Source organism: Pleuronectes platessa, chromosome 2 (assembly GCF_947347685.1).
Source record: "Pleuronectes platessa chromosome 2, fPlePla1.1, whole genome shotgun sequence".
Classification (NCBI taxonomy): domain Eukaryota; kingdom Metazoa; phylum Chordata; class Actinopteri; order Pleuronectiformes; family Pleuronectidae; genus Pleuronectes; species Pleuronectes platessa.
In genome coordinates this window covers 13,884,659-13,910,963 of record NC_070627.1, presented here as the reverse complement: position 1 = coordinate 13,910,963, position 26,305 = coordinate 13,884,659, and the positions used below count along the sequence as shown (strand labels likewise).

Here is a 26,305-nt window from a genome sequence, read left to right as displayed (position 1 = left end):
CGAGGCATTTAACACCATAGAACAGATAAATGAGCAATGATCTTTGATGATGAGACAGTAGAAGACAACACCTTGCAGGCCACTCTGTGAGGACACAGTTTGCCGAAGCCAAGAGGCGGCTGAATGCGACGGAGGAGAGTCACCACATCCAGATGCTTGATCCTGCCTCTGCACGAGAGAAAATAACAAATGTAAGATGAAAACAGTTACAGCGACATGAATGTAAAATATTCTCCGATGCAGCAGGTAACAAAGCACATACTTGGCCTCTGGGTCGTACTCCGACCAGATTCTCTTGAACTCATCCAGGTGGTGAGGACCGAGAATGGACCAATCACGTGTCAAATAGTCAAAGTTGTCCATGATGACAGCCACAAACAAATTGATGATCTGGAGACAGACGAGAAAATGTCAGATATAAGATCATCTGTTAAGCATTGTGGTACTTTTTCATTTGTCTCTACAGGCATGAAAAACTGTGGGTAGATACATATCATACTAGGGAAGGAGATTTCAACCAAATGTTTCATAACTTGCTGGGATCCCAGCTAATATGTCAGGTGTACGCTAAATCAAATAATAACATTTCAAAGCTGTGTACCTCAACAAAACTGGACTTTCCTGTCTGAAACCTCTCTTGACACAAACTGTACACTTTAGCAGGGTAAATAAGAAAAATTAAAGAATAACACAGTTTAATGATTATGTACCAAGAAGGCGCAGAGCATGTAGAAAGTGATGAAGTAAATGATCGCAAATCCGCTGCCACACGTCATCTCCTCCCCGGGACCGTAGTCGGACTCTGGGTCGCACAGTTTTCCCGCTATACAGGCCAACATGATCTCCTGCCACGCCTCTCCGGTGGCACACCTGGAAAAACAATCAGGCAGAACAGAGAGATTCCATTAAACTAAACCCAGCGAGTGAGTGTGCGACACCTTGAGCGTAGGTCTCTACACACCTGAAGAGCAGGAGCACGGCCTGAGGGAAGGTCTGGAAGTTGTTGTTTCTGTTTATGTGTGTGCCGTCCACCATTGCAACCTTTCCAAACACCTGAAGCAAAAACAAAAAGTGTCCACATGAAAACAACTGTTGGAAAACAGATTATAGAAAAATTCAGTCATAGTCAGTCACCAACCTGCATGCCGATGACAGCGTAGATGAAGAACAGCATGGCGATCAGAAGAGCAACGTATGGCAGAGCCTACAGAGGAGAGGTAGGAAGAAACAGATTAATACAAATGGCAGAACTACTTCCCTCAGTCACCAATCAGATGCATTCTATTGGGTCTCACCTGAAAGGATTTGATGAAAGTCCACAGCAGGGTGCGGATGCCCTCCCCTCTGCTGAGCAGCTTAACCAGCCGCATGACTCGAAACAGGCGGAAGAAGGTGATGGAGATGCGAGCGCTGTCCTCTGTGTTCTGAGGAGAGACGGTGCAGAGTCAGAGGCGAGCGGAGCCACAGTGTGGGTAGTGAACACAGACGACCTGGCTGTGCTTTTACAGGATGACGAGGGCCGGAGTCAGACCTCAGCACCAGATACATATGGGCTGAGAGAGCAGCACTGCGTTATTATGTGTTCAAATAAACACAGATGTGAACCTAGTGTTTAATTTGAGAAGTTCTCTGGTGGCACATACCATATAAATTGTCTTCTTTTAGCCAAAATCATAGACAATACATAAAGATGGAGAATACTTTCCCCCCAAAAGTGAAGCCAAATCATCTTGTTTGCCCCCTGGTGGCAGGTTGGAGTGTGGGCCATAAACCCTGCCTCTTCCACGTTAATGGATGGAACATGGACCAAACTAAAAAGTCGAAGAGTTCACTTCAAATAAATGTATGAGTCATAAACTTCTTCTCCTCCACGTTGGCAGATCAAACATAAACTAAAGTCAAAGAACAAATAATTTTGTTTTTGTTTTTATCAAAGATCGTTTGTCATTTTATGTAGTGGTTATAAAACCAATATTTGTTAGGGTTAGTCTGCATATGACATAAATGGCGGCACCCGTATCTAGGATTATTTAGCTTCATTTTTGTACAACAAGAGGAAGTAGAGAAGTATCATCCATCTTTATGCACGGACTGTGATCAAAATCGAATAGAAACAGAAAATGATACGAAATAAGTTGATTCTCTAAAGCAGTGCAGCTGCAGCTGATATGTTTCTGTCCGTCTGAATCCAAAGCACGGCCAGGAGCCCTGTCACTGTACAGACCTACAGGGGAGGAAGCAAGAAGGCAAGCATGCTGGAAAGAATCCTGGCCATACTTGACAGGACATATCTGCACAAGCATGGCACCCTCAGTCCAGAGTCACTGCATGCGGAGTCACAGTGGGACCAACCCCATTGGGTCGGCCGGGAGGTTCACAGGTCAGAGCTGGGTGACCTGCTCCCAGGGGTCATCCATGGGTCACTACCCCACATGTAAGAATGGTGGCAGAGACCATGTAGCTGTGTAACAGTGCAAACGTGAGGAAGCAGCCCCAAACCACTCCCGCCTCACGGGACACACAGCGTCACGTTTGAGCGACACACTCTCCTTAGAAATAACTCCAAGTAATTTAGGAAAATTTCAGGATAAATGCAAAAGAATAAAAAACAAAATTGAGGGGAAAGCTTATCATGGGAAAAGAAATAAAATGAAATAATCAAAAGATCATAGGATGCAAAGTAGAAAATAGGAGAATATCAAACAGGGAAAAGAATGCAAATCTAAACATGGCATGGCCCTGACATGGGGTAGGGGGGGCGGAGCTTCTTACCCCCATCTCATCCACCTGAGGAGTCTCTGTTGGCTTTAAAATCAAAGACCTGTATTAATGACTTGTACACAGGCCGCAGGTCTCACACACATTGGGCCAAACACAAAAACGTCACATTTGAAATTCAGTCTTTATCACACAACGCTAGAAGACGTCAGTCGAGACGTAGACAGAACAAAGTCACTACTCTTTTCACTGACGAGACAAAACTGCCTTGTTGTTTATCTAGGACAAAGACAGACATGTATTAACACCCTATTGTCTACTTACACTTATTATGATGACAGACACACAACATTATCTTAGCACTTCAAAAGACTGCCACACAACACATTTACAGCTTAACATTCCTATGTGCTTGTGAGGCTGACGTACAACATGAGGTTACTTTAATACACAGAATTACATGTATGACTGGCACACAACTTTATCACTGCCCCAGTGTAATGGTCGTTCCTGATGGAATTAAATGGACTTTATGGCTGAGATGTCGTTGGCGATCTTTAGACAATGTTAATGAAAAGTTAACTGATCGACATAACAGATGTTGTGAATGCATGTCATGATTTAGGCACCGGCTACTATTCTCACAGAGCCTCGGCTTGTGATGAGTCATCGCTAAGGCTTCAGATTCAGGCAAATAGAAAATAAATAATGTTTAATAAATCCTTAATGGCCTCTGTCAAAGGGACGGAGTACATTTAAGTAACTCTCCTCACGGTTCTAATGATTTAAACCAACAGTTTTGTTGGTTTACCAACAATCGTTTTAAGTGAGTTAAATTAGCAGAAGTGGTATAAAAGTAATAAAGTAATTTCATCCACACACTCGCTCACCCAAGACCACACACAGGTTTCGATCTGCAAATCATTTCATTAAAAGGAAACTATATATCAGAAGTCTACAGCGAGCATTTTGTACACAGAGAAAGTCCAATAGTGCAAAATGAAGCGAAGACATTGGACTGAACCTGTGTGATGATTCATGTGATTTTACAGCAAAAGGAAAAGAGCTTAACTCAACACTGAAAGGAGTCATATCAGCAGACTGCACACAGACAGGTACTCCAGACAGATATGGCTTCATTCAAATACCTCGTCGCAAAACTTCACAAACCGTCACTATGGTGCAGAATGAGCAGAAATGATAACATGTAGAAATGAGCTTGAGGAGGTTCTTTAGGTAATCCTGGCCACAGCATCGATGGAGCATGCGTTTCAGCATTGCCACGTTGCTGGCGGGAGTGTGGGTGGGGTGGGGAGGGGGGGGGTAGGGAGGCACTGCAATGCACACGCAAGACCTTTTTTGGGTGATGACGAGCCACCAGTGAAAGTCATAGCATCAGCAATGCAGCGACTCATGCATGTCAACGGTGCCCGGCAAAAAAAAAATGCCATAGCAGGGCGCTCTCACAGTCCGGTGCAGAAAGAGGTGAATGAGCGACAGGAGGGGGGAGAGAGAGAGAGAAGACAGACAGACAGACAGAAAGAGGAGGAGGAAGAGGAGGAGGAGGAGGAGACCACAGAGGCCAGTACTGGGAACAAGAGCATAAAACCAGAGAGAGGCTGAGTCATACTGAACTGGGAGGAGAGAAGAGGACAGGCAGAGAGAGGTGTGTGTGTAGAGGGAGAGAGAGGAGAGTCAGTGTAGGATTGTTCATGCACCTGACTGGAGTCTACACACCTGCGCTACACATGAGCTCCACTCTGAGCTTTAAGAGCTCACTACAGGAAGACAGAACAAAACACAGAGACAATCACTCACAGAGACACAAACACAAGATCATCAAAGAACCTCAAACTCAGCTGCATTAAACCACTGTGTGTGTTAGAATAGCATCAGGGCTAATGTAGGGTCTCTCTTTAGGGTCTGCTGATGATTGTGCTGGTCAATGAATCTTACCTGGGGAAAGAGTTTTATTTGCTGAGCGTGGCTGAAGCCTATAAGGTTAAAATCCTTATTTATATCCAGGTCGCTAAATGGTTTGATTTGTTTTCCTTGATTTTGGATAAATAGTATCAGCTGCATGTAAAGCGACCTACACAACTTTAAGGGAAGTTAATGCCAATGCCTTTTAAAAGAAATCCAAACTTTTATTTAGATTCAGAGAGATTGAGCTTCACGCATTCTATATAAAAATTGCCCTTAATGTTGTGTAGGATGGACATTTCCAAGCTCTGAGCTCCAGGGCCATTCTGTCTGGAGGTAACGATTGAGGGGTATGGCAACAGAGAAAGGTCAAACTTCACAAGGCTCTATGGAGACAACTAACCGGAGGGGAATGGAGTGGGTGGCCGAGCGCCATCTGTGAGAAGCAGGCGGGCGGGACATGGAAAGGATGTTAGGGGAACATAAGGTACATGGTTGATGCTACCCAGCATGCATTTGGAGAGGTCAAAGTGGCCAGGTGAGAAAGTAAACACAACTCATGACTGAGATGGACAACAGCAAGCAAGTAGCAAAAATCACACAATCAAACCCATTGTAGATCAGCTGATATGATTAAATGGAGCAGTATAATATCTGATCTACAAATAGCAACAACCACATGCAGTGTAAACCACAAACACATGTAAAGTGATACGTCGATGCCAGATGCCTCACAAGAACCACTGTCGGCCCTTGTGAATTCAACGATCCCAACATTTAACCACACAATTATCTATACATACACTCACATGTATATCACATCAAGTACATACTACACACAAACACACATGCAGAATAATAAATAACCTAACCACACCACTGTGTCTGTTTTAAACAAAGTTAATGCTTAAAATACACTCATGCAGACACACACTTTGTAGCACAAACTCAGAAAACATCGAAAACATGAAAAATCACTTCAGGAAAAACAGCACTGCAGCTCAGACACAAGAGCGCCCAGGAGGGGAAGGATAGGCAGTGGTCCGTGGTCTATGGTTCTCCTACAACTAGACCCATTGTCACGAGCTAATCCCTGGAAACTTGAAATGTTGTCTCTGAGCATCCCTGGTGTTTGTTTGCATCCCGGACAAATCCTTCCCATTTTTGTTTCAGTGAATCTCAAAGCGCATTAAAACATATTCTTTTTTTCCATTTTAGATGTTTTAGTGAAGAGCCAAGCAACAAAGAGAAGAGTGTTTTAGTAGTTAGTAAAGAAGAGAAGTAGTCATCCACTATTTTATTGAGCCATGACATAAATACATTTTAGTCAATATTAAAAGAAGGTTTAAATTAGAATCTAGATCTACTGAACTGGAAAATTTGAAATGTCCACTTTTTCTGAGTCAATAAAACATTAGATGACTAATTAAGTTTTTTATCCATCGCACTGTTAAGGGGTCCCGAAGATAAAGTTGTTATAAACCACAGGTTACAAACAAACATATTCGTTCATTGCCATACTTGCCTCTACAAGTTTCTACGGAAAAAAACGAACAAGAGTATGAATTAGAAAACCACATCAGAAGTCAGCCTGATCTGAACCAAATACAGTTCTCAGAAAATGTGGAGAAGTTTTGTTATTGAGACACAATTCCAGGGCCAAGACACAGGGTTAATAATCAACAGCGTCACCAGAAACTTTGACATGATTCCTGTAACTAACAGCACTGCAACACATTGACACTGAAGCATTTAACAGAAGCAAAACTTCGGCATGACAGACTTTTAGATTTGTTTGGTGTTCACTGATAACAACAGGATATATAAATGAAGATCAAACAGAAGCTTTACAGAAAAAAGCCAATGACACTTCAACAGCTACCAATGCCTTTACAGAAATGATAGTTCAAGCTGAGGACATGCTCTTAGTTTAGCAAATATAGCATTTTAAAGAGTAGTTAACATCTGATCGTGCAAGTGTTTCCCATGAGAGAAGTCTCCTTTGTGAAAAACACACTCTAACTACTAAAAGGAGACATATTATACTCATATTCTGGTTAGTAACTGTAATTTCCGTTATTACTTGACAAGGTTTACATGCTATTAGGACATATCACTCTCCTCATACTCTGCATTGCTGCAGCTCCTCGTTTCAGCCTCTGTCTGAAACAAACGAGTTTTGCTCCTGTCTCTTTAAGAAGACTGAAATTGAATATATGTCTCCTTAAGGGATCTAAGATACCTTAAATTAAAAAAAAAAATGGAAGAGGAGAAAGAGTTGGTGTCAATCTGTTCACAAAAATATTTGGGAACGACTGAACCGGTGGACAAAAGTACAAGTATACAAATAATACTGTTGATTGTCATGTGGCTTTCCTATGCGGCTTCAGTTCGACTTGTAAGAAAGAAAATTGTAATACTTACATTCACTTCAGTGATAGCAATATCGACGACGCTACCAACCACAATTAAGGCATCAAAAGTGTTCCAAGCATCAGCGAAATAGTGCTGTTAATGCACGACACAACACGCAAGGGTAAAGATGGGAATAAATGAGAGAGAGCATGAAGAGAAAACAGAGAATCAGAGTGTGAGAGAGTGTAGAGAATGAGTTCATGTTTTAATGAAATGAGAGGGTAAGGGGAGGACAAGAAGAGAGAAAAAAGGAGATAAAGCATTAAGAGAAATCAGATAAAACAGGTGACGTGCCATCGAGAGCTGCGGAAGAACAGAGACACCACAGAGAGCAGCGAGGCGAGTCGTAGCCGAGCTTACTTACATCAATCTCACTGAGTACAATGTCTACTATGCTGCCAATCACAACCAGGGCGTCGAACACATTCCAGGCATCTCCAAAGTAGCCCTGATTGAGGTGGAGTGAGTGGTTGGCGAGTGGAGGGTAAGATCAGCAAAAACAAACAGTGACTTGCTCTCACACTGAAATTGCAATCCACTTAAAGTATGTCGTTAATTTTAAACACACCGGAACCAACCTGCTGCCTACTCCAGCTGGAGGGCTCCTGATTATAGTGCAGTAATTCACACAGATCGAGCTGCAGAGTGTGCACACCACGCTGATGCTAATGCTAATATTACAAAAAAAATCAACACTGCACCCCACACTCAGTATCTTACTAGAAGCCTGTCCTTCTTCGCAACACACAGCTGGTGATCAGGTGGCACAGTCGAGGGGAGAATGAAAACACGTTCATATGCTGCTCTTTGATTGGACATCAATGTTTAGGAATATAAATGTTTGTGAGTTGGTTGAGAGGATCAATATCCCTGTCATGTCTGTCTGTTAAATGTGAAGACTCAGCCAGCAGCGGGCTAGCTTAGCTTAGCATAAAGACAGAGCGGTGAAGCTAGCTAAATTAAAAACCTTTAAACTTTAAAACTGACTTATTAACATGTTAAACCAGGAACATTTGATTTTTACGTTGGACAACCCAAAGCCATCTCCAGTCTTAAAGCTAAGCTACGCAGACTTCACCTTTGGCAAGGAAATGAATGAGAATATCTGAGAACGTTTTAAATATTTCTTTAATAAACAATATTTATATTTTCGGTAAGATTATTTCTGTCTCTGTTTGAGTGAGTGTGTGTTAGTGAACTGGTGGAAGTAGTGTGAGTATGAATGTATTTGCGGGGGTGACTCACCCTGGGTTTGAAAGCGATGAGTTTAAGAACCATTTCCACAGTGAAGACAGCAGTGAAGACCATATTGAGAATATCCATGACATAGTTAAATGTCGCTGACTGACCATAATGCTGCAGAGAGGAGATACAGAGGAATGGGTGAAAAAAACATTTGAAAAATTTGATATAGCACTCAAAAGCTCTAACCTAATTACTTACTTAATAACGTATTTTTAATGCATTCACAGAATTATTTAAAATAATTCAAAAAAATGTATAGCCACTTTCCTTGTATTGCCGTTTATGACTGCGTCTTTAAGAGTCTGTTACGAGGGGGCACCAAATTCAAAATGTTTTGAGTCTCCATATTCTACAAAATGCCAATGTAATAATAGACCATATCACATATTATGTTCACCCAATATTATTGAAAGTCAACTGCTTTCCAATTAAATGAGCAATGAACAAACACTTATTTTGTCAAAGTGTTGACAAATATTTATCTATGCATATTTTTTTTTAAATAATGGTGAAGTGTGATCCCATTTCTATCCCTGGTTTCCGAGATGTATCTTGACGTCTTACCTGCACAGCCAGGCAGAGCGTGTTGAGCATGATGAGCACGAACATGATGTATTCAAACCCAGTGGAGTTCACCACATACCAGAACTTGTACTGGTACGGGTTCTTAGGTATGTACCGCCTCAGTGGACGAGCCTTCAGAGCGTACTCCACACACTGACGCTGCATAGAGAAAAAAAAAAAGATTTAAAACTAGATTATTGTTTTTTAGCCACAAGAGAGACGTAAATAATCGGCATAATTTGTACTGCTGCCCCACACTCTGTGACGCTGCCGACTCTCACCTGGTTCTTGTCCAGTTCACAGTTTTTGTACTCTTTCTCTCCCTGCTCCTGAAATGTGACGATCACAAAACCTACGAAGATGTTCATCATGAAGAAGGCGATGATGATGATGTAGATGATGAAGAAGATGGAAATCTCCACGCGGTAGTTGTAAATGGGGCCGAGGTTCTCCCTGTTGGAGTCGATGGCCTTGTACAGTAACCTGAGAGGAGAAGACATGAAGGGGAGAGTGTGTGAAGACAGGCAAAGGTTTGTCGAAACACAGATGTCATCAGTGTGCTTCTCTCAGTGCCGCTTTCAGGTGGTGTTGATTTTAAAGAGATTTGACTTTAACTTGGGGAGAAAAAAGTTTGACTCTTACGAAGGCCAGCCTTCAAAAGTGGACACAGTGAACAGAGCCATCATCGCCATCAGGACGTTGTCAAAATTAAAGTCGCTGTTGTGCCACATTCGTTTGTGGATGGTCGGCTGGTTCACGTCTCCTTCCTTATACAGGATGTAGGTGCCCCTATGAGAAAGTGATGTATTACGGTTAAGATCTCTTTGAGGACTGTCCATGTTTTAATTTGCTGCATAAGATAAGTTAAACTAACTTGCACTCCTCTGCATTGGACTTGGCTTCATCTGTGCAGCGATAGAACTTTCCCTGTGGGGGTAAAGAAAAAAGTTTCGCTCTGAATCTGAATATTGAAATAATGTTAATCCAATATTGATCTGGTCCTGGGTCACTGCTGACCTTGAACAGCTGCACCCCTATACAGGCGAACATGAACTGGAGCAGAGTGGTGACGATCATGATGTTACCGATGGTTCTGATGGCCACAAACACACACTGCACCACGTGCTGTAAGACAGAGTCGTAAAAGTGTTAAGAAGTTGTTTAACCCCTGATGAACAGACAACTCTAAGATTGTGCTTATAAGAGTGAACAAGCTGCAGGATGACTTGTGAATAGGCTGCACCTTCAGGCCTTTGGCTCTGTTGATGGCCCTCAGGGGCCGAAGAACACGGAGGACCCTCAGAATCTTCACCACTGAGATGGCTGAGGATCTGAAAAATTATGACAAATGGGTGTAATGCACACTTGATTAAAAGAGAGAAAATGAGTAAAGGTATGTACTGAAGTACAAATAAATAAATACAAAACTCTAATTGTCAATATCCTCCCTCTTCATTTCTTCTCTGCATTCATTCATCACATCCAGTCAAACATCAGACAAAAGCTAAAACTGTGTTCTTGATTTTAATTGCCTCTTATCTGAAATGTTTTTGACTTTTCTCTTTAAGAGAAACAAGATTCGACAGATCCTACATTTTGTTCCTGTGTCTATGTATTTCCTGGAGCTCTTTGGTCAATAACATGAACTGTGTATAAAGAAGGACGACATGAATGCTCCTCAAAGGAGACATAGAGCGAACTAAACTCAAAGCTGTCACAGCACATGTCGATTAACATTATCTCAAATATGGCTTCTCTCTTTGTTCTTATAACAAGGATGTTTTTTTGTTTTTTTCCAGCAAGTTGGGTTTTAATGAGTAATTTCCGGCAACGTAAACGGGGTGAAACGTTATGCTTGACAGCTGAGAACGGGATTGGTCAAGCACATGTATTGGTGGGACCCTGCTGCTGCTGCTTCATCCCCTGATTGCTACTGCACACATTCTGACTCGAAAAGCACAAAATGGCAGCCCTGCTATAAGTGATATTTAGCCTTTGTTTTAATGATAGTGGGAGGAAGTGGAGGTTCATGGTCATACACTCTATGGTTGAGTTACCTTTACTGTTTGGCCAGAAGGGAAATGTTTCTGTTTGTACTCACTGAATGCCAAAGGAGACAAGGGACACTCCCACCACCAAGAGATCGAGCAGGTTGAAATAATTCCTACAAAATGCACCTTTATGGAGGAAAGCTCCGTACGTGGTCATCTGAGGAGAAATTGGAAGAAGTTAGAGGAGCAAATGAGAAAGAAAAACACTCACACATTTAATCCAACGCACACAATTCACACACAAACACGTTACGGTTATGGTCAGAGAGGACCCAGACACACATACAGTACAAACACGTTTAAAGGACAAACATTTTCTTAGCACTCACTACTTGCAAAAACACACACACACAAAAATACACACACGCACACGTCTCCACACTCTTTAGATCACACTGATTCGGGGTGGCGAGCTCAGAGCAGTGAAACAGGAGGCTAAATCTACCATCGCCACCCCCACGGCCCCTAACTACATGAATGTAGTAGTAAGTCATTCATTTCACAATCGACTATGGGATGAGGCAATAAAACATGCATTTTGTTGCCGTGATGTCAGAGATATTTACCACCTGCTAGAGCTCTAGTTATAGCGATTGGAAAGTTGAAATGGCCTTATTGTCACATTCATGTGGACCGTCATGTTAAAGCACATTTCATTATGTTCTTTAATATTTATAATGTAGGGGAAGCAGCTCCCAATTCAAACTTCAGAGTTCAGCAGGCAGAGAAGAAGAAACCAGCCAAAAAAACTCTTCTCCAAATAATAAATGTAAAGGATTAATTTTTCCGAGTACATGGAAATGTGGAGCCCTGCAGAGAGGTGGAGTGAGGGGAGCGCTAACTGAGAGCAACTGAGAATTTGAAGTCAGACAGCAACAGGAGCTCTTTTTTGCCCAAACGGCTGCAGACGCAACTCCACATTTCCAGGCACTCAGTCATGGGAAAGCAGCCTGAACCATGCTCGGCAGGAACATGGTTGGTTTTGCCCCCTCTTTTATGGGTTATCTGAAGAGCAGTCGGTACGAGAGGCATGGCGTTAAGCTTTGACTGGAGTTGACTTTGAACCCACACCCCTCCCCACTTAGAATTACCCCTAACCAGGGACACTGGAAGTCAGTCAGAGCTGGGGGTGCTGAGAGAAAGTCCATAAAGACGTCATATTAAATGCGGCAGCATAACATTCCTGGTTTCAATGGCCAACAGCATTTTATTCCAGTTTTCAGAATATTATAAATTACAACAGACAGCAAACCCATTGCTTTAGGGCCATTAAAGGAATTGGAGAAGTTTTTGTTAGACCTATCTAACCCCTAAATAAAATCGTTGATCCTTTCAGTTTGTGCCAAATTATCTGCACAGAAAATACGCTGATGTTCTAAAATCAAATCAAATATTGTAAAAAAGAAAAATGTTGACTTTAATTCTATGAATATTCTTCTCGAGAAACAATTACTTTTTCCGCCTCGCAGTTCCAGTCTCCTTCCTGTAGGGAGTGCTGCAGCCCCCCCAGTACCCCTACTCCCAGCGTCCCTGCCCCTAACTCAACTTCAGCCAATGCCTGAACAATGTCTGAAACAGGCCGTCAAATTTTTGTTGCATCGCACCGAGGGTTGCATTATATCTGTGTCATGAAATTCATTTCAGCGATGACTGCCCCAATGACGTGACACCCATGTGAGTTGAATGTAATGTTGATGTCATGTTTCCTTCCCCCAACAGGAGTTCTGTGATTAGTGTTACTTGAACAAATCGTTGTGTCTGTGTTTGTGTGTGCAATGTTACTTCTCCAAAATTAATTTTTTTGTTGTTGTTGTTTTTATGTATTTTTTTTAAAAGAGGTGCCGTGAAGAAAAAAGTAAATAAGAGAAAGGAAACAAACAAGCCAGGTTGTACTGAGTGGCAGGTGACACACAAGGAGAGAATGCAGCAAGGCTCTCGTTGTCATTTTAAGGGGTTACCTTCAATATGATCTCAAATGTAAACATACTAGTGAAGACATAATCTGCATAGCCTAGGACCTGGAAGGCAACGAGACGTTTGGAATATTATTGGGGGTGTGGTTAGTCACAGCACGGACAGGGGACACATGGCATTTACCTTCAATACGATCTCAACAGTAAAGATAGCCGTGAAAGCATAGTCAAAGTAACCAAGTATCTGCAAAAAGCAACGTAGATGTTTAACAAAGACAGTTCATTTTGCAGCTTCATACATTATATAACAAACTAAATGAATAAGAGAGGAACATTTTAAGCTACTTCTGGTACGATAGCACAGAAATATTCAATTACTTGCAAAAAAAGAGAATTCAATACTTCTCTGTCATTTTCCATGCAGAAAACTGAAGGTCACAATGAACCATTATGTGCAAAATGAAATAAAAATCATTACAGTGCACAGAAAACAACACATCGACAACACAGCCTAGGGTTATTTAGTTATAGAGGACGTGCCTGTTGTTTTTTGTGTGTTGTAGCTCTTGAAATATAAACAGGAAGCTTTAATATTACTGCCAACTTAAAGGTTCAGTGTGTAGAATTATTTGACATCAAGCGGTGTGGTTGCATGTTGCAGCTGAATGCCCCTCACCTCACCCTCCCCTTCCAAACATGAAAGAGAACCTGTGGTAGCCTTCAGTTCTCATAAAAACTCAAAAGGTGTAAGTTTGTCCAGTCTGGGCTACTGTAAAAAAAACATGGCGGCCGCCGTAGAGACAACCTGCTCTTGATGTAAATATTAAGTATGTAAACATAAAGGAGATTTCTAGGGTATAGAAAACAACAATTTGTACAATGTATGAAACATACTGGTGAAAACAAAACTAGGATTATTTTTTTATTCAAATTCTGCCAATATATCCCTTTCACTTAAATCTTACACACTGGACCTTTACGTGCACAGACCTACATCTCAGTTCATTACAATATAGTACAAAAATCAATTATCTGCATTAATCTTTTTTAGCTGTTGGGTCTTTTGTCCATTGCAGCTTTTGAATCCAGACTAAAAAGAAAAAAAAGTGCCTTAACCAAAGTATTTGTACAAAATCTAAGATCAAACATCAATGTATTTAATTTGTATTATTTTACTCCTTCGACTTTTGTTTGAAGTCTTCTAGTTCTTTCCTTCCTTTTTGTGTCTTTTACGTATTTTGAACTCTTTACCTGTGCCACAGTGAGTGTTTACACCGATACTATTTGGTGCATTTAAGGACACTCTGACTTCTCAGATGTGTGAGTCAGCTGTTACAAATCATTGCAGTTCAAAAGCTATTCTGTTGGGAAAAAAGCAATTATAGGAGAAAAACATTACTGTCAATCAAACATGTGACTCTGGTCGTTTCTTTGATTTAAACGTGCTGCTGTTGGCGATCTAGACCTTAAATCATGACTATATAGGAACTGAGCACAGTGACCAGTCGTTGACTTTTAATACACACAGACCATATTTTACAGAATTGTCCTGGCATCTTGACAAGAGCGAAACTTTGTCCTGACAAATAAACTGATTGTATTGTTCTGGAACATTATCTACAAGTGGTCTTGGTCACAGGACAAGGACAGGACAGATTAAATACTGTATTTGTTGGACAATGAAAATAAAACAACCAGTGTTCTCTCTCTCTCTCTCTCTCTCTCTCTCTCTCTCTCTCTCTCTCTCTCTCTCTCTCTCTTCACTTTGTTTCTCCCTCTTTCTCTCTCACGCTCTCTGTGGTTTATAGAGCTGCAGCAAAGACAAAAAGTGCAGCTCTAGCCTCTCAAAGGAAAAGATTAGTTCAGACTCACAAACAACTCATTTTTTCGGACTCGTAACCTGATGTAATTTTCCTGGTGACATCCTCTATGCAATACTATAGTTAAATTGCTAGTGTATAGGTTTTATTATTGTAAAGTTAACAATTATATATAACTTTTTCAAATCTTTTCAAACACCTTTGTTGTCGGCGGCCTTTGTCCATTTTATCTTGCATATCAAATAATTACTTCAACTGCTATTTAAACACAGACATGATGGTACGAATTAAATGTATAAACTTACATCACGGGTCAGGAGACATGTAGAAAGTATTCAATTTAAAATGAATCACCTAAAAAATGCATTAGCTCCAGCAAAGTCATTTCAAGAACCAAACATTTATGAAAGAACTTCTACTATTATCTCAAAAATTATTTCTCAATAAAATCACTTGACCGACTATTCTTCGCTACAGTCTGTCACAGGTCGCCATACATTTCCAAGGAAGGTTTGAAAACTTACAATATTGCGAGCGGAGAAGTTCCGGATGGGATCCTCAGCGGCGAGTGAGACGGAGCTCAGCATGATGAACACCAGGATGAGGTTGGTGAAGATGTGATGATTTATGAGTTTGTGGCAAAACACGCGCACCCTGCAGGACAAAGAAAACACACACCTCAGACACTATCTGCCTGTGTGGCGTGGGTGATGTTGTTGTGATGCTGTCTTACGGGTTCGTGGTGCTGAAGATGAAGAAGGCACTTCCCTCTGGGATAGGAGTGATCTTCTCTTTCTTCACCAGATCAGAGAGGACGGGCCGAGGCCCCGACGGTACCTCTGGATCCTCCTCCTCCGCTGCCGTGTCATCATTGTCCTCTTCCTCTTCCTTACAGTCAAGCATGAAGTATGAAAGTGAGTCAGTGAACATAACATCTCAATCTGTCTTTGACTCAGTGTTAGAAAGAAGTTCAGGATACCTTTTCCTCTTTTTCCTCCTCCTTTTTGCCCCTGAAATACACACATATTTGTTGTAAATGTTTGACATCTAAGATAAGAATACAAAAAATTGCTGTACACTTTAACCAAATAACTATATATTAAATTGAAATTCCATGGCAGAAATGATTATGCGCTGTTACAGTGAATTAGTTGATACCCTGAGTGACATATAAGGTGCATGTGGTCGACTGGGAGCAGAAAGTGCAGGAAGGAACAACCTCTCTCCTTCAGACACAGTGGTTGAAAATAATATTTAAATCATATTTGTCACACAAAGACTGAGCAGGAGATCAGCAGTCACCCTTTGTCTGCTCCGTCTGTGTTAAGAGACTCTGCATCTGCCAAGTTGTCCACAGCGATAGCCAAGAAGACATTCAGCAGGATATCTGGGCGAAGGCTTCAGTGAAGGACAACTCTCTTCAACCCCTGAGTGTAACTACACAATCACTTATTAATGACTGAAAACAGATCAGTACCGTAACTCATACAAGTATCAACCCTGCATCAACAGATTTCATGTATGTTCCAAACACATATATGAATGAACGTAGACTTAGCGTCTGGAGCAGCGTCCTGTGTGTTAGCAGGAGTGAGAGAGGATACAGTTTCCACAGATGAAGAGGATGATGAAGTAAAAGCACACAATCATCCCAGAGGACGAAGGGCCTCCGTACGCCATGATGCCATCGTACATGACAGCGTTCCAATCTTCACCGGTCAGGATCTAAAATCAATCATGATACTTATTTCAATGTCAAATGTCACAGTTTTAGAGCAAATGTGCTGACAACAGCTTTCTGTCACATGGTGCATTAGAAAATCTACTAATATGAGTGGTTATTAATTATGTTTAATGTTTAATGTTTAATGATTTATTGATTGATTGATTATATTGAATCTATATAATAGTGACAATAGTAAACTAATTTTAAGAAGAGTTTGAAAGTTCATTTTTGCATTATTTTGTCACTTATTTTGTTAAATAAAAAGACATCTGTCTTTTTATTTAACTTCTTTTTTTTTTTAAATGGGTGAAAATATAGATTTTTTGTCACATTTTCTTGTGTTTTAAGGGACAATAATCCATAGCTGTTATTAATTAATATTTCCCTCTGTTTTATTTGAGCAAGGTCGAAGGTCAATGAACGCCTGTCATCGACTTTTCCTGTAATTTCTGTTTCTTGAGGTTATCTCAGCTTGTCTGATTTATTGTTCATTTATTGTTACCTCTTCAGTTGTTAGTAAAATCTTAAACCCTAATTCTTTCTAAATGTGTTCATATATATACATCACATTTGATCTATTTTATCTGTGTTTTTAATTTACGTATGTCATAAAGCACTAATGGGAAAATATAGATGTTTGCAGTTTGTAGATATATATCATAATTTGATCTGTACCTGAAACACTGTCAGAAGAGATTGGGGAAAGTTGTCAAACGTGCTCCTCTTGGTCTGAGTTTCGTCAAAGTTGAACTTTCCGCCAAACACCTGCATGCCCAGCAGGGAGAAGATGATGATGAAGAGGAAGAGCAGCAGCAGCAGGGAGGCGATGGACTTCATGGAGTTGAGCAACGATGCTACCAGGTTACTCAGGGACTGCCAGTGACTGCAGAAAGAGGTCGAGCAAAAACAAGAGGATAGACCGACGATTAGCTGAACACCACACGTGCACACACACGCGTACGCTGACACACACAAACAAAGCATGGTCTCACCGTGTGACCTTGAAGATCCTCAGCAGACGCACACAGCGGAACACAGAGATACCGAGGGGAGACATGATTTCCAACTCCACCAGAATGGTTTCAGTGATTCCTCCACACACCACGAAGCAGTCGAAGCGGTTGAACAGAGACACGAAGTAGGCCTGAAGCCCCAGACTGTACATCTTCACCAACATCTCACACGTGAACATGGCTAACAGCACTTTGTTGGCCACATCTGAAAACCACAGAAAAGAAAGATTATTTCACAGCACAGAAGCAGCAGTGCTTTTAAAAAACGTACATATGCCATTCACATTTACTCTTTATTCGGTCTACACTCAGCACAGATATTCCAACAGAAAAGAGTTATATTTTGTTTAAATATAATTTAACCTTCATTCTCGGTCAAAGTCAAAATGAACATCATAATAGAATAACACAGAGTACATGACACAACTGCAGTAGTTCATGAGAAAATACACATATAATACAATGAAGAGTATAAGTCATCCTCATGACCACAGACTGTTAATAAAGTTCCACAATGTGTCTCCACTTCCTCCCACTATCTAGAAATTAAGCCAAACCCCTAACCCAAAAAGGTCCCATCAATACACAGGCTTAACGACTTTAATTGGTCCATATCCCATCCACTAAAATGGATGATGCAGGATTTATGAGCTATACTTGACCTAACCACTAGGTGGCAATAGAAATGCTCTGGCTTTACTTTTGGGGTTCTGTCACGTCGTCCATCTTGATATACAGATTATGATTATAATGCATACAATTTAGACACAAACTGTGAAATCCAAATTTGAAATAACTATGATCCATATCTGTGTTTTAGCTTTTTGAGATAATAAGTTAATAATGTCAGTTAACAATAAGAAGCACCGTGGTTCCTACCCTGCACTTGTGTCAGCCACGACGGCTGGTTGTAATGCTCTGATGATATGGTGAGGGTGTTGAGGAACACCAAGATGATGACCAACCAATAGAAAGGCACCGATTTAACAGCCAACCGGCAATTCCTGCGGCAGAATCTGTTCCAGCGGCGCCAGCGCCGACTGCGAGAGGAGGGAGAAACATTAGTACAAAGAACAACACATTATAACTGCTTTATAAAAACAAAAGCTCTGTTCTCAAACTTAAAATGTCCAAACAATAAAATCTAAACATCAGCGGTTGTTTTTAGGAAATCACTAAGGTTTGTTCCCATTAATAACCGAGATGCAGTGGACTAAGGGGGAAGGGCCATGAGGGAATTGCATCACTATATTTTCTGCAAGTCACACTGTTCAGTAAACGAGCTGAAAAAACACTGTGTAAGGCGATTCTCTAAAAATACCATATGGTACATGCTGACTTTCTACAAGCTGTTAATGTATCTTCTCTGGTAGAGTCGAACAAAAACCCTAAAACTTACAAATAAAAAAATAGGTACAATCTAGCGCAGGCACTAACGCACTGTAGTTAAATCCCTATACCACTGTATAGGGATGGTTATTCAACATTCAACATGCAGAGACACAGAGGCACAAATATACTGACCTGCACTTAGACTTCGAAATTTTTTGACTGAAAGAAAGAAGAATTCAGTTAATGTTAGAATCACAGGTTGTTTGTTGATTAGTCATTTATACGGGTCCTGCTGTAACAGTCAACAGCAGTTGAAGAAGAAAATATAAACATGCAGATTTAAGATGCTTTTACCTAATATATAATTATTTTGTCATGTGATTGGTAATATGGAACACAACAGTTATATGCCTTCAGGATTTCTTGCTCTCCTGAGGAATTTGATATAACATACATAATGTTGTGTTTGAATTAACCCGAATCAAAACACAAAAGTCTTTATATACACAGTCCCTATATTGTAAAGTGTGATTATATTTTATATTATACAACTTAACTATACCTATAGGGAAAGAAAAAAGAGAAGATAAAGTACTACTTTAAACTAGATACAATCTAAGTAGAGAAAAATATATAGAAGTTAATACAACAAATCATGAAACAGGGACCTTATTACTAAAAACACAACATAAATATAAAAGAGTAACTGGCACTATGGAGAAAAGAAGCCTGAAGTGGTGATGACTGTGCTGAGAGCCTGTGATGTGAGTGATCCATGTTTTTTATTGAAGTAGTAACCCCACTGTTATTACATTTAAGTGTAATAACAGTGGTCATGTAGGCGCTGTATGTTCTCACCACAGAGCTCCGCAGCACGGCGTCTTTTCCTCCTCCCCGTTCTGATTCTCCGTGTTCACAGATTCCGTTTCGCTGGCCGGGACGCTCGCTGCAGCAGCAAATAAAGCAGACACTTACAAAAAAAATAATCATATGCACTTTGCAGTGGCACAAGATATTTCACAGTGCAGAGCTTCCCAGGGGGAAGAAGCATATGGAAAGAAATTAAACTGAGGCTTCACCAGTTTGGAGTTCTTCCAAAAAGAAGAGAAAAGATAGAACATTCTGTACAAATCTTTTTACACTATAAAGTCTACAAAAGCATCCCAACTAGTGATAAATTGAAACTCTTTTAAACTCCAAAGCCTCACCTCTAAAACTACCTCACAGGGGGGAGGCCACTAAGCGGCACTGTGGCTGTGCATCATTGTCATCATCAGTATCATTTACTGAGTGCTGAGAGGGAGATGACACGGGACAGGCGAGTGGACAGCTGCTCCACCGGAGCTGACTGATGCACACAATGAGGAGCGGAGTGGAGAAAGGAGCAGGGTGTGGAGGACGGAGCTCTTAAAGCTGTCGCTGAAACGCTACACTCCAAATACTGCCAGCTCCTTGCAAAGACTGTCTGTGCAGCCAGATGATGATTAACTGTGTGAAACGTCTCAGTGCTGTAGCCCGCACGGTGTGTGTGCTACTGCCGCCGCTGCTTAGCTTATGAAGACATGTTGACTTTGATTCCTGAGCGTTAGGACAGCGCTCAGCTCTGGAAATAGTGCTGACTGCTGGAGTAGTGATCTGGGTTTAGCCCTGTTTCCTATATTCATACTGAGCTCCAGCTTTTTCAAATGGGACGTGGGAATGAAACAGGGCGTGGCAGCTGTGTTACTGCTCCACGTCACACTCACTTAACGGAGACATGGTTTCATTTAGAACCGGTAGACTTTAAAAGAGGGAAAAAACAGCAGGGGAAAAAGAATAAAGACAACTGAGAGGCTCTGATGCTCAAACGTGAGGGTTTAACACAGTAGTAAGGCACAGTGATGAGATACACACACTCACTCTCTCACACACTCACACACTCACACACTCACACACACAGGAGTCAATTGTGAAGATTCAACTGGACTTTTTGCTGCTGTTCTTTAAAATTGATTTCACTCGTCTCCTATTCAATGACAAAAAAATGTGTTTGTGAAGAACGCAGCCACAATAACGGACGACTGAACCTGTTAACATTAAAGCATGTTTTTAATAGTATTTATTTTTCTTAATTTGTATCTTTCTATGACATAGTTCTTATTGCTAGGCTGATTTGCTCTTCACATCCACCTCGTAACAGTACATCGTTGACCCTAAGTTAAGTTAAAAAATTAAAAAAACATTTGAACTTGAACTAGAAAGATGGAAAACAAAAGAGTAGTGGAGTAGTTAGCCGATAATACAGCCTGTAACATTTCTATCTTTAAAAATTACCTACCAGTTTCCATGAATCATGGTGGAAGGAGGAGGAATAAGAAGCCAAATAATTTTGAAGTGTAGCTAAGAAATGTAATGTGGCCTCAGCTATAAGGCTTGTATTATTTGAAGGGGTCCGTTGTGACTTGGCGGAGGTAATCACCACACTAAGTGCCATTCGAGTTTTCTTTTTGAGATTTGATTGTGCTTCAAACACTCATACACACACTCGTTTGCACACATATGTAAGAAAACATGTAAACAGACACATAATAGCAAGAGAACAATGGAAGGGAAACCACAGGATTTACCATGAGTGTCGGACGACTGGCTGAACCACCCAAACCTTCCTTTCTTCTTCTCAGTAAGGTCAGCCAGAGTCACCCCTTCATGTGTAATGCATGCAAGCCCATGCATTCAGACACAACGGCACAGCAGAGGGACATGGGGGGCGAGAATGGGCTGCTATCAAAATGGGTCAGAGCACACAAGCACCACAGGACAACAACAGTATTCAAAATATCAATATCCAACAATGGCAAGCGCAGCAGGAGCCACAGGGGCTGCAGACACTGAGGAGGGCAGAAGAACGACATGGAGAGCTGTTAGTCACAGGAAACGCCTGCAGGGGACACGGCCCTGTACCAACATGTCACAGCGCTAATTACAGCTTTTGCATGATAACATGTTAGAAAGGGGCCCGCACACCGTCGACAGACACCGAAAGCCAGGATGGATGTTGAAAAGCCGTATGGACCTGCCTCCACGTAACACAGAACCTTCACCTGCAAAACTCAAACGTCTGTCTCACACTCGGCTTTACACAGGACATGAGGTTTGACTACAGGAGAACACAAGTGGGAGAGGCAACAGTGAATGAACGGGGAGAACATTTAAAATGAGGGGAGATTGTAATGAGCAGTGCAAAAAAAAATAGACAGATTCTTAGGTGAAGCAGTCACAGTTTCTCCTCTGCATCATGTGTGCTGCTTATATAAAGAGGATTTGGATTAAGAGTTTTCCTACTGCTCAAGTAACATGATTTTTTCCCCCTTCCTCAGATGAAAATCCAGTGGCGTCGCAGCATGCTCCATTTCTGTCAGTGGTACACTGTCCATTGATGGTGGAGATGAAACCGGTCTGTACACTCTGCTTCAAACACTTCACACATGTTTATATTAACCCCATACTAAGAAAAGGCGATCTCTTTTTCATAGATGGACGAAATATTATGTAAATGTAAAAATATTCTATAGTGGACTTTATAGATGCAGGTAGTCTGAGCGAAATTCTATTTCAATATCGTGTCCAAAACCTAGAATAGCCAGTAATATTTACTTGCAACGTTTGAGAATATCCTTAATAATTCAAAAAATGTCTGCGTGGAATTTGTTGCCAAGCATTTTTTAAGTGTAATTTATATTTCAGTGCATCTGGCCGAGAGTCTATCCCAGACTATGGCACAAATATTATAAATCATTTTTGCATTATCATTATTACAGTTTCAGATCTTGTTCTAAAGTGTTCGTCCCAGGAGATATTTAGCAATTACTTTATTTAATCTCTATAAACACATTCTGCAGGTGACTATGTAGACGAGGGACAAGACTGGGATCTTCTAGTTTCTATTTCTAGTTTGACAGGGGACAGTGTTTAGAGGTAATGATGTCTGATCTACTGAGCAGCCACATGGATTTCATAGTAATAGCCAGTAGCCAGTCCGATTTACCTTTAGCCTCAATCTAACCTCAAGTTCGGTCATTGGCCATTTCCCCCAGAGGCTGATTCATCATTAGCTGATGGGCTCCGAGATTTCTTAAAGTGCAACTGATCTTTTAATTGCAGCATTGATCGAGCTACATTATCTACTTCCACCCCAGTCAGGGATTTCCTACAGTTCCAAGATGGCTTTTGAAAAGTTGCTGATGCAAAAAAATCTATTGAAATTCTCTTCTCCCTGGTGGACGGTCACAAGTCGATGCAAAATCACAAAAAAAAGGAATAAAAGTGAAGACTTGCGTGCAGGGTCAGATTTATGCATTGGCTCTTTTTTCAACTGTAAACCCTCTGTAGCTGTGACATGTCTCAACAAGATTGACTTGTTTTCTCCCACTACACATTTCAGATTTAGTCTATAGGACATATTAAGTCTATATGTAGAAATGATATCTCTCCCAAGTCAATAATGATACACACTGGTGGATAGAACATTCGAATATATTGATCAGTTTTCTGTATTGAAGGGCTCTTGCGTTACTCTTAACAAATGGAGAGAGCGAGTGGGAGAGGACACTTACGGTTGCGCTTGGTCTCCTCATCGGCCTCGTCCTCGGGGTCGATGTCTTCAGCCTGAGTGATCCAGTCCAGGTAACCCTTCAGATCCTCCTCCAGCTGCTGCTTCTCGCGCAGCTTCTGGAAGTCTCCACGAGCTTTGGCCTTCTCTCTCTCCTTGGAAAACTCTCTGGTTTGGCAGAGGCACACACAGACAACACACGGAAACGCATTCAAACCAGCAGGTGGGCAAAGATACACTCAAAAAGAACACAACCTTCCACAGCAAACAGCAAAATGGAAATAAACAACTCGTCCTTGTGAAAAAAGTGAACAACCCCTCTGCTTTTACTGCACTGACAGAAGATAGCCTCTGTGTGTATTTCCTGTTAGTTCTCCCCGTCCAGATTCTGCTCTGCATATTCACACACTTCAAACACACGCTTTCAAAGCTCTGTGTGTTTTTCTGATGCGCAGCCACTGGAGGGAGATGTACACCTTCGAAAGACAACACGCGGCTATATTTAGAGCCTGACGGTACAGTAGCGTATCCTTCAGGCGGCGAGCATCTTTATCATACAGAAAAGGTAATTTAGGTGGACAGATGGTTTCAAGAGACATCCAACATTTGCGCCACATCAAAATTCAAACATTATATAAAACCACTACTACTACTGCGGAAACAGCGATATGTGAAGCGCTTCAGTAGACAGGGCCTAGATATTATATACATTCTGCGTATATATGTATGGCAGGATAGGTGTCATGGGGTTATTTGAGCTCTGATGATGAACGAGTAAAGAATACGAGATGACCTGACACACGACAATAAGGCTGAAGGTCAGCAGGTGAGAAAGCAGCATTCGTAAGAGCTGCGTTCTGAAATCTGACCCCGCCAATCTCAATTAGCCCTCTGCGCCGCAGGAGAGTCTGAGTTGAGTATTATGACAACCTTCTTGGCTTTTTTTTTTTCTATTTTTTTTTTAACTAGGCTCTGCTGGTCAACCATCCAGAGTTAATTCTACTGTAATACCCCGCCCCCCACTCTGCAGCACTGGGAAAGGAAAGTGGGGTTTGAGAAAGCTTAGGAGCGCAGAGGGAGTGAAGGGCGAGGAATGAGATTAATTTCTCTCACAGGAGGTTGGGTGGGTTGGGGGGAGGAAAAGCTCACTTTGCAGTTGCCGTGGAGAGGACGTGGTAGTTTGACGCCGACAGAGGACAGAGGACAACGCCTGAGAGAGAATGTGCATTCATTCTTGATGGGTCTAACGTAATATTTTTTTTTATTGTTTGCAAAAACGATTGTCAGGATCTGTGTACTTCCCACATCCCGAGAAATTTCAGCAGAGAGCAAACTCTATTATGGGTTAAGACTATTTCCTGACACAGCAAGCCGTGCGGGGTGAAGAACAACCCACAGCACATATACACGCTTTGCACACTGCAAACCCACTGCAAGACGTTGCCTCTTACCCACTTAGCACACCTAACACAAGGTTTAGCACGAAAAAGGAGCCGAGAATGATGAGGCTAACAAAATAAATCCAAGGCGTCTCCCATCCGATGGCGTCATTGACCTACAGGAACCAAAATGGCAGCTGGTTAACGCGACAGGAAACACATAGAGGGACAGAGAACCTCCAGCCTGCAAGCGGGCGAGCTGAGGGTCTCTGTCGGTAGAGAGAAGAAGGTGCTTACCCGCTCAACACACCCAAAACCAGGTTAAGAACGAAAAAGGAGCCGAAGATCACAAGACTGACAAAGTACACCCATGGAAGCTCTAAGCCCATAGCATCGTTCATCTGGAGGAAGACGAGCGTTCCCACGGACGAAGGAGAGGAGGGAGAGATAGAGGAATGTTGAGAAGGAAAAGAAGGAAATGTAAGTTAGAAACTGTCAGAAAAGAAGAGAACACGGGTTAAACAGTAGCTTTTTCTTTAGATAAAGAAAAACAGACAATTAGCAGGAATAGTGTCAGTGCGTCGCGTTGTCAGAGGAGCGGCTGAATGCTCTCAGTCATTTAGTCAATCAATCACATCCGAGTGATAAGAGCTGCCTCAGGGAATGATCAGCAGCTTCATCATCAGCTTGTCAGTCACATCACTGCTGTGTGTCTGATCTGAGCGCACATTTAACGCTGAAGGCCAGCGAAAGTCACAGGTTCTTAAAGTGGGAGGAGCTCACCCAGTACAGCACGTCCGTCCAGCCCTCCATGGTGATGCACTGAAACACCGTCAGCATGGCGAACAGGAAGTTGTCGAAGTTGGTGATGCCACCGTTGGGACCCTGCCAGCCCTCCCTGCACACTGTGCCGTTGATGGGGCATTGGCGCCCGTGACCTGAGATCGCACATGGAGCCGGGTCGTCCTCTGCTGTCATTTCTACAGGAAGAGAGGAGAGAGGAGTTCAACGGGTATTTTAGAATATTTGTCTTGAGACTCTTTGGAGCGGTTCGAACTTCAGGTTAGAGCCACAGAACCAAACAAGCTCCAGCTCGACCCTGTTACAGTAAAACACACTGAAGCATCAGTGTTCACAATCATGCCATTTATAATAGTAGTCTCTGGGGACATTTTAATGCAGAACAAATGCATTTACTTCTTAAAATAAAAACCACAGGACCTGGTACGGTGGTTAGCACTGGCACCTAAGTCCAAATCTCGTTTGAGATTGGGGTAAGGTTAACTGGAGACTCTAAATTAACTGTGATTGTGAGACTCAATGCGTCAATCTGTCAAAAGTGTACCCCGCCTCTCGCCCAATGTCAGCTGGGATTGGCTCCAGCTCCCCTCTACAACCCCCAAAGGATAAGTGATTTAGAGAATTGATGAATTCATGAACTACTACTTTCATTTTATCAGTCACAAGGTATCAACAGAGATGTTGTGAAAAAAAACACCAAATTGTGACTGAGTTTTTAGACAGAAACTCACAGGCTGTGTTAACCTTGTACTTAGTGGAACTTAAAATGCTGTAGGACTGACTTTCTGTCATTGTGTTGAAAATAGAACTATTCTGA

At 41.6% G+C, this 26,305-nt stretch overlaps 1 protein-coding gene across 1 annotated transcript in view; it reads right to left on the bottom strand.

Moving 5' to 3' along the window:
* cacna1da (calcium channel, voltage-dependent, L type, alpha 1D subunit, a) overlaps nt 1–26,305 on the bottom strand; it is a 55,190-nt gene that overhangs the window by 8,499 nt on the left and 20,386 nt on the right. The window contains exons 6-38 of the mRNA XM_053435157.1: nt 25,471–25,667; nt 24,985–25,088; nt 23,313–23,476; nt 21,327–21,401; nt 19,579–19,666; nt 18,913–18,939; nt 18,268–18,428; nt 17,368–17,593; nt 17,051–17,258; nt 16,254–16,374; nt 15,952–16,036; nt 15,629–15,659; nt 15,383–15,537; nt 15,174–15,303; nt 13,014–13,073; nt 12,875–12,934; nt 10,967–11,073; nt 10,109–10,196; nt 9,883–9,990; nt 9,740–9,792; nt 9,508–9,654; nt 9,147–9,348; nt 8,866–9,024; nt 8,302–8,412; nt 7,066–7,149; nt 6,167–6,178; nt 2,773–2,805; nt 1,296–1,424; nt 1,139–1,204; nt 962–1,053; nt 711–870; nt 263–390; nt 72–168 (exon numbers count right to left, since the gene is read on the bottom strand). Coding sequence (XP_053291132.1) covers nt 72–168; nt 263–390; nt 711–870; nt 962–1,053; nt 1,139–1,204; nt 1,296–1,424; nt 2,773–2,805; nt 6,167–6,178; nt 7,066–7,149; nt 8,302–8,412; nt 8,866–9,024; nt 9,147–9,348; nt 9,508–9,654; nt 9,740–9,792; nt 9,883–9,990; nt 10,109–10,196; nt 10,967–11,073; nt 12,875–12,934; nt 13,014–13,073; nt 15,174–15,303; nt 15,383–15,537; nt 15,629–15,659; nt 15,952–16,036; nt 16,254–16,374; nt 17,051–17,258; nt 17,368–17,593; nt 18,268–18,428; nt 18,913–18,939; nt 19,579–19,666; nt 21,327–21,401; nt 23,313–23,476; nt 24,985–25,088; nt 25,471–25,667 — 3,668 coding nt within the window. The remainder of the gene's footprint in view (nt 1–71; nt 169–262; nt 391–710; nt 871–961; nt 1,054–1,138; nt 1,205–1,295; nt 1,425–2,772; nt 2,806–6,166; nt 6,179–7,065; nt 7,150–8,301; nt 8,413–8,865; nt 9,025–9,146; nt 9,349–9,507; nt 9,655–9,739; nt 9,793–9,882; nt 9,991–10,108; nt 10,197–10,966; nt 11,074–12,874; nt 12,935–13,013; nt 13,074–15,173; nt 15,304–15,382; nt 15,538–15,628; nt 15,660–15,951; nt 16,037–16,253; nt 16,375–17,050; nt 17,259–17,367; nt 17,594–18,267; nt 18,429–18,912; nt 18,940–19,578; nt 19,667–21,326; nt 21,402–23,312; nt 23,477–24,984; nt 25,089–25,470; nt 25,668–26,305) is intronic.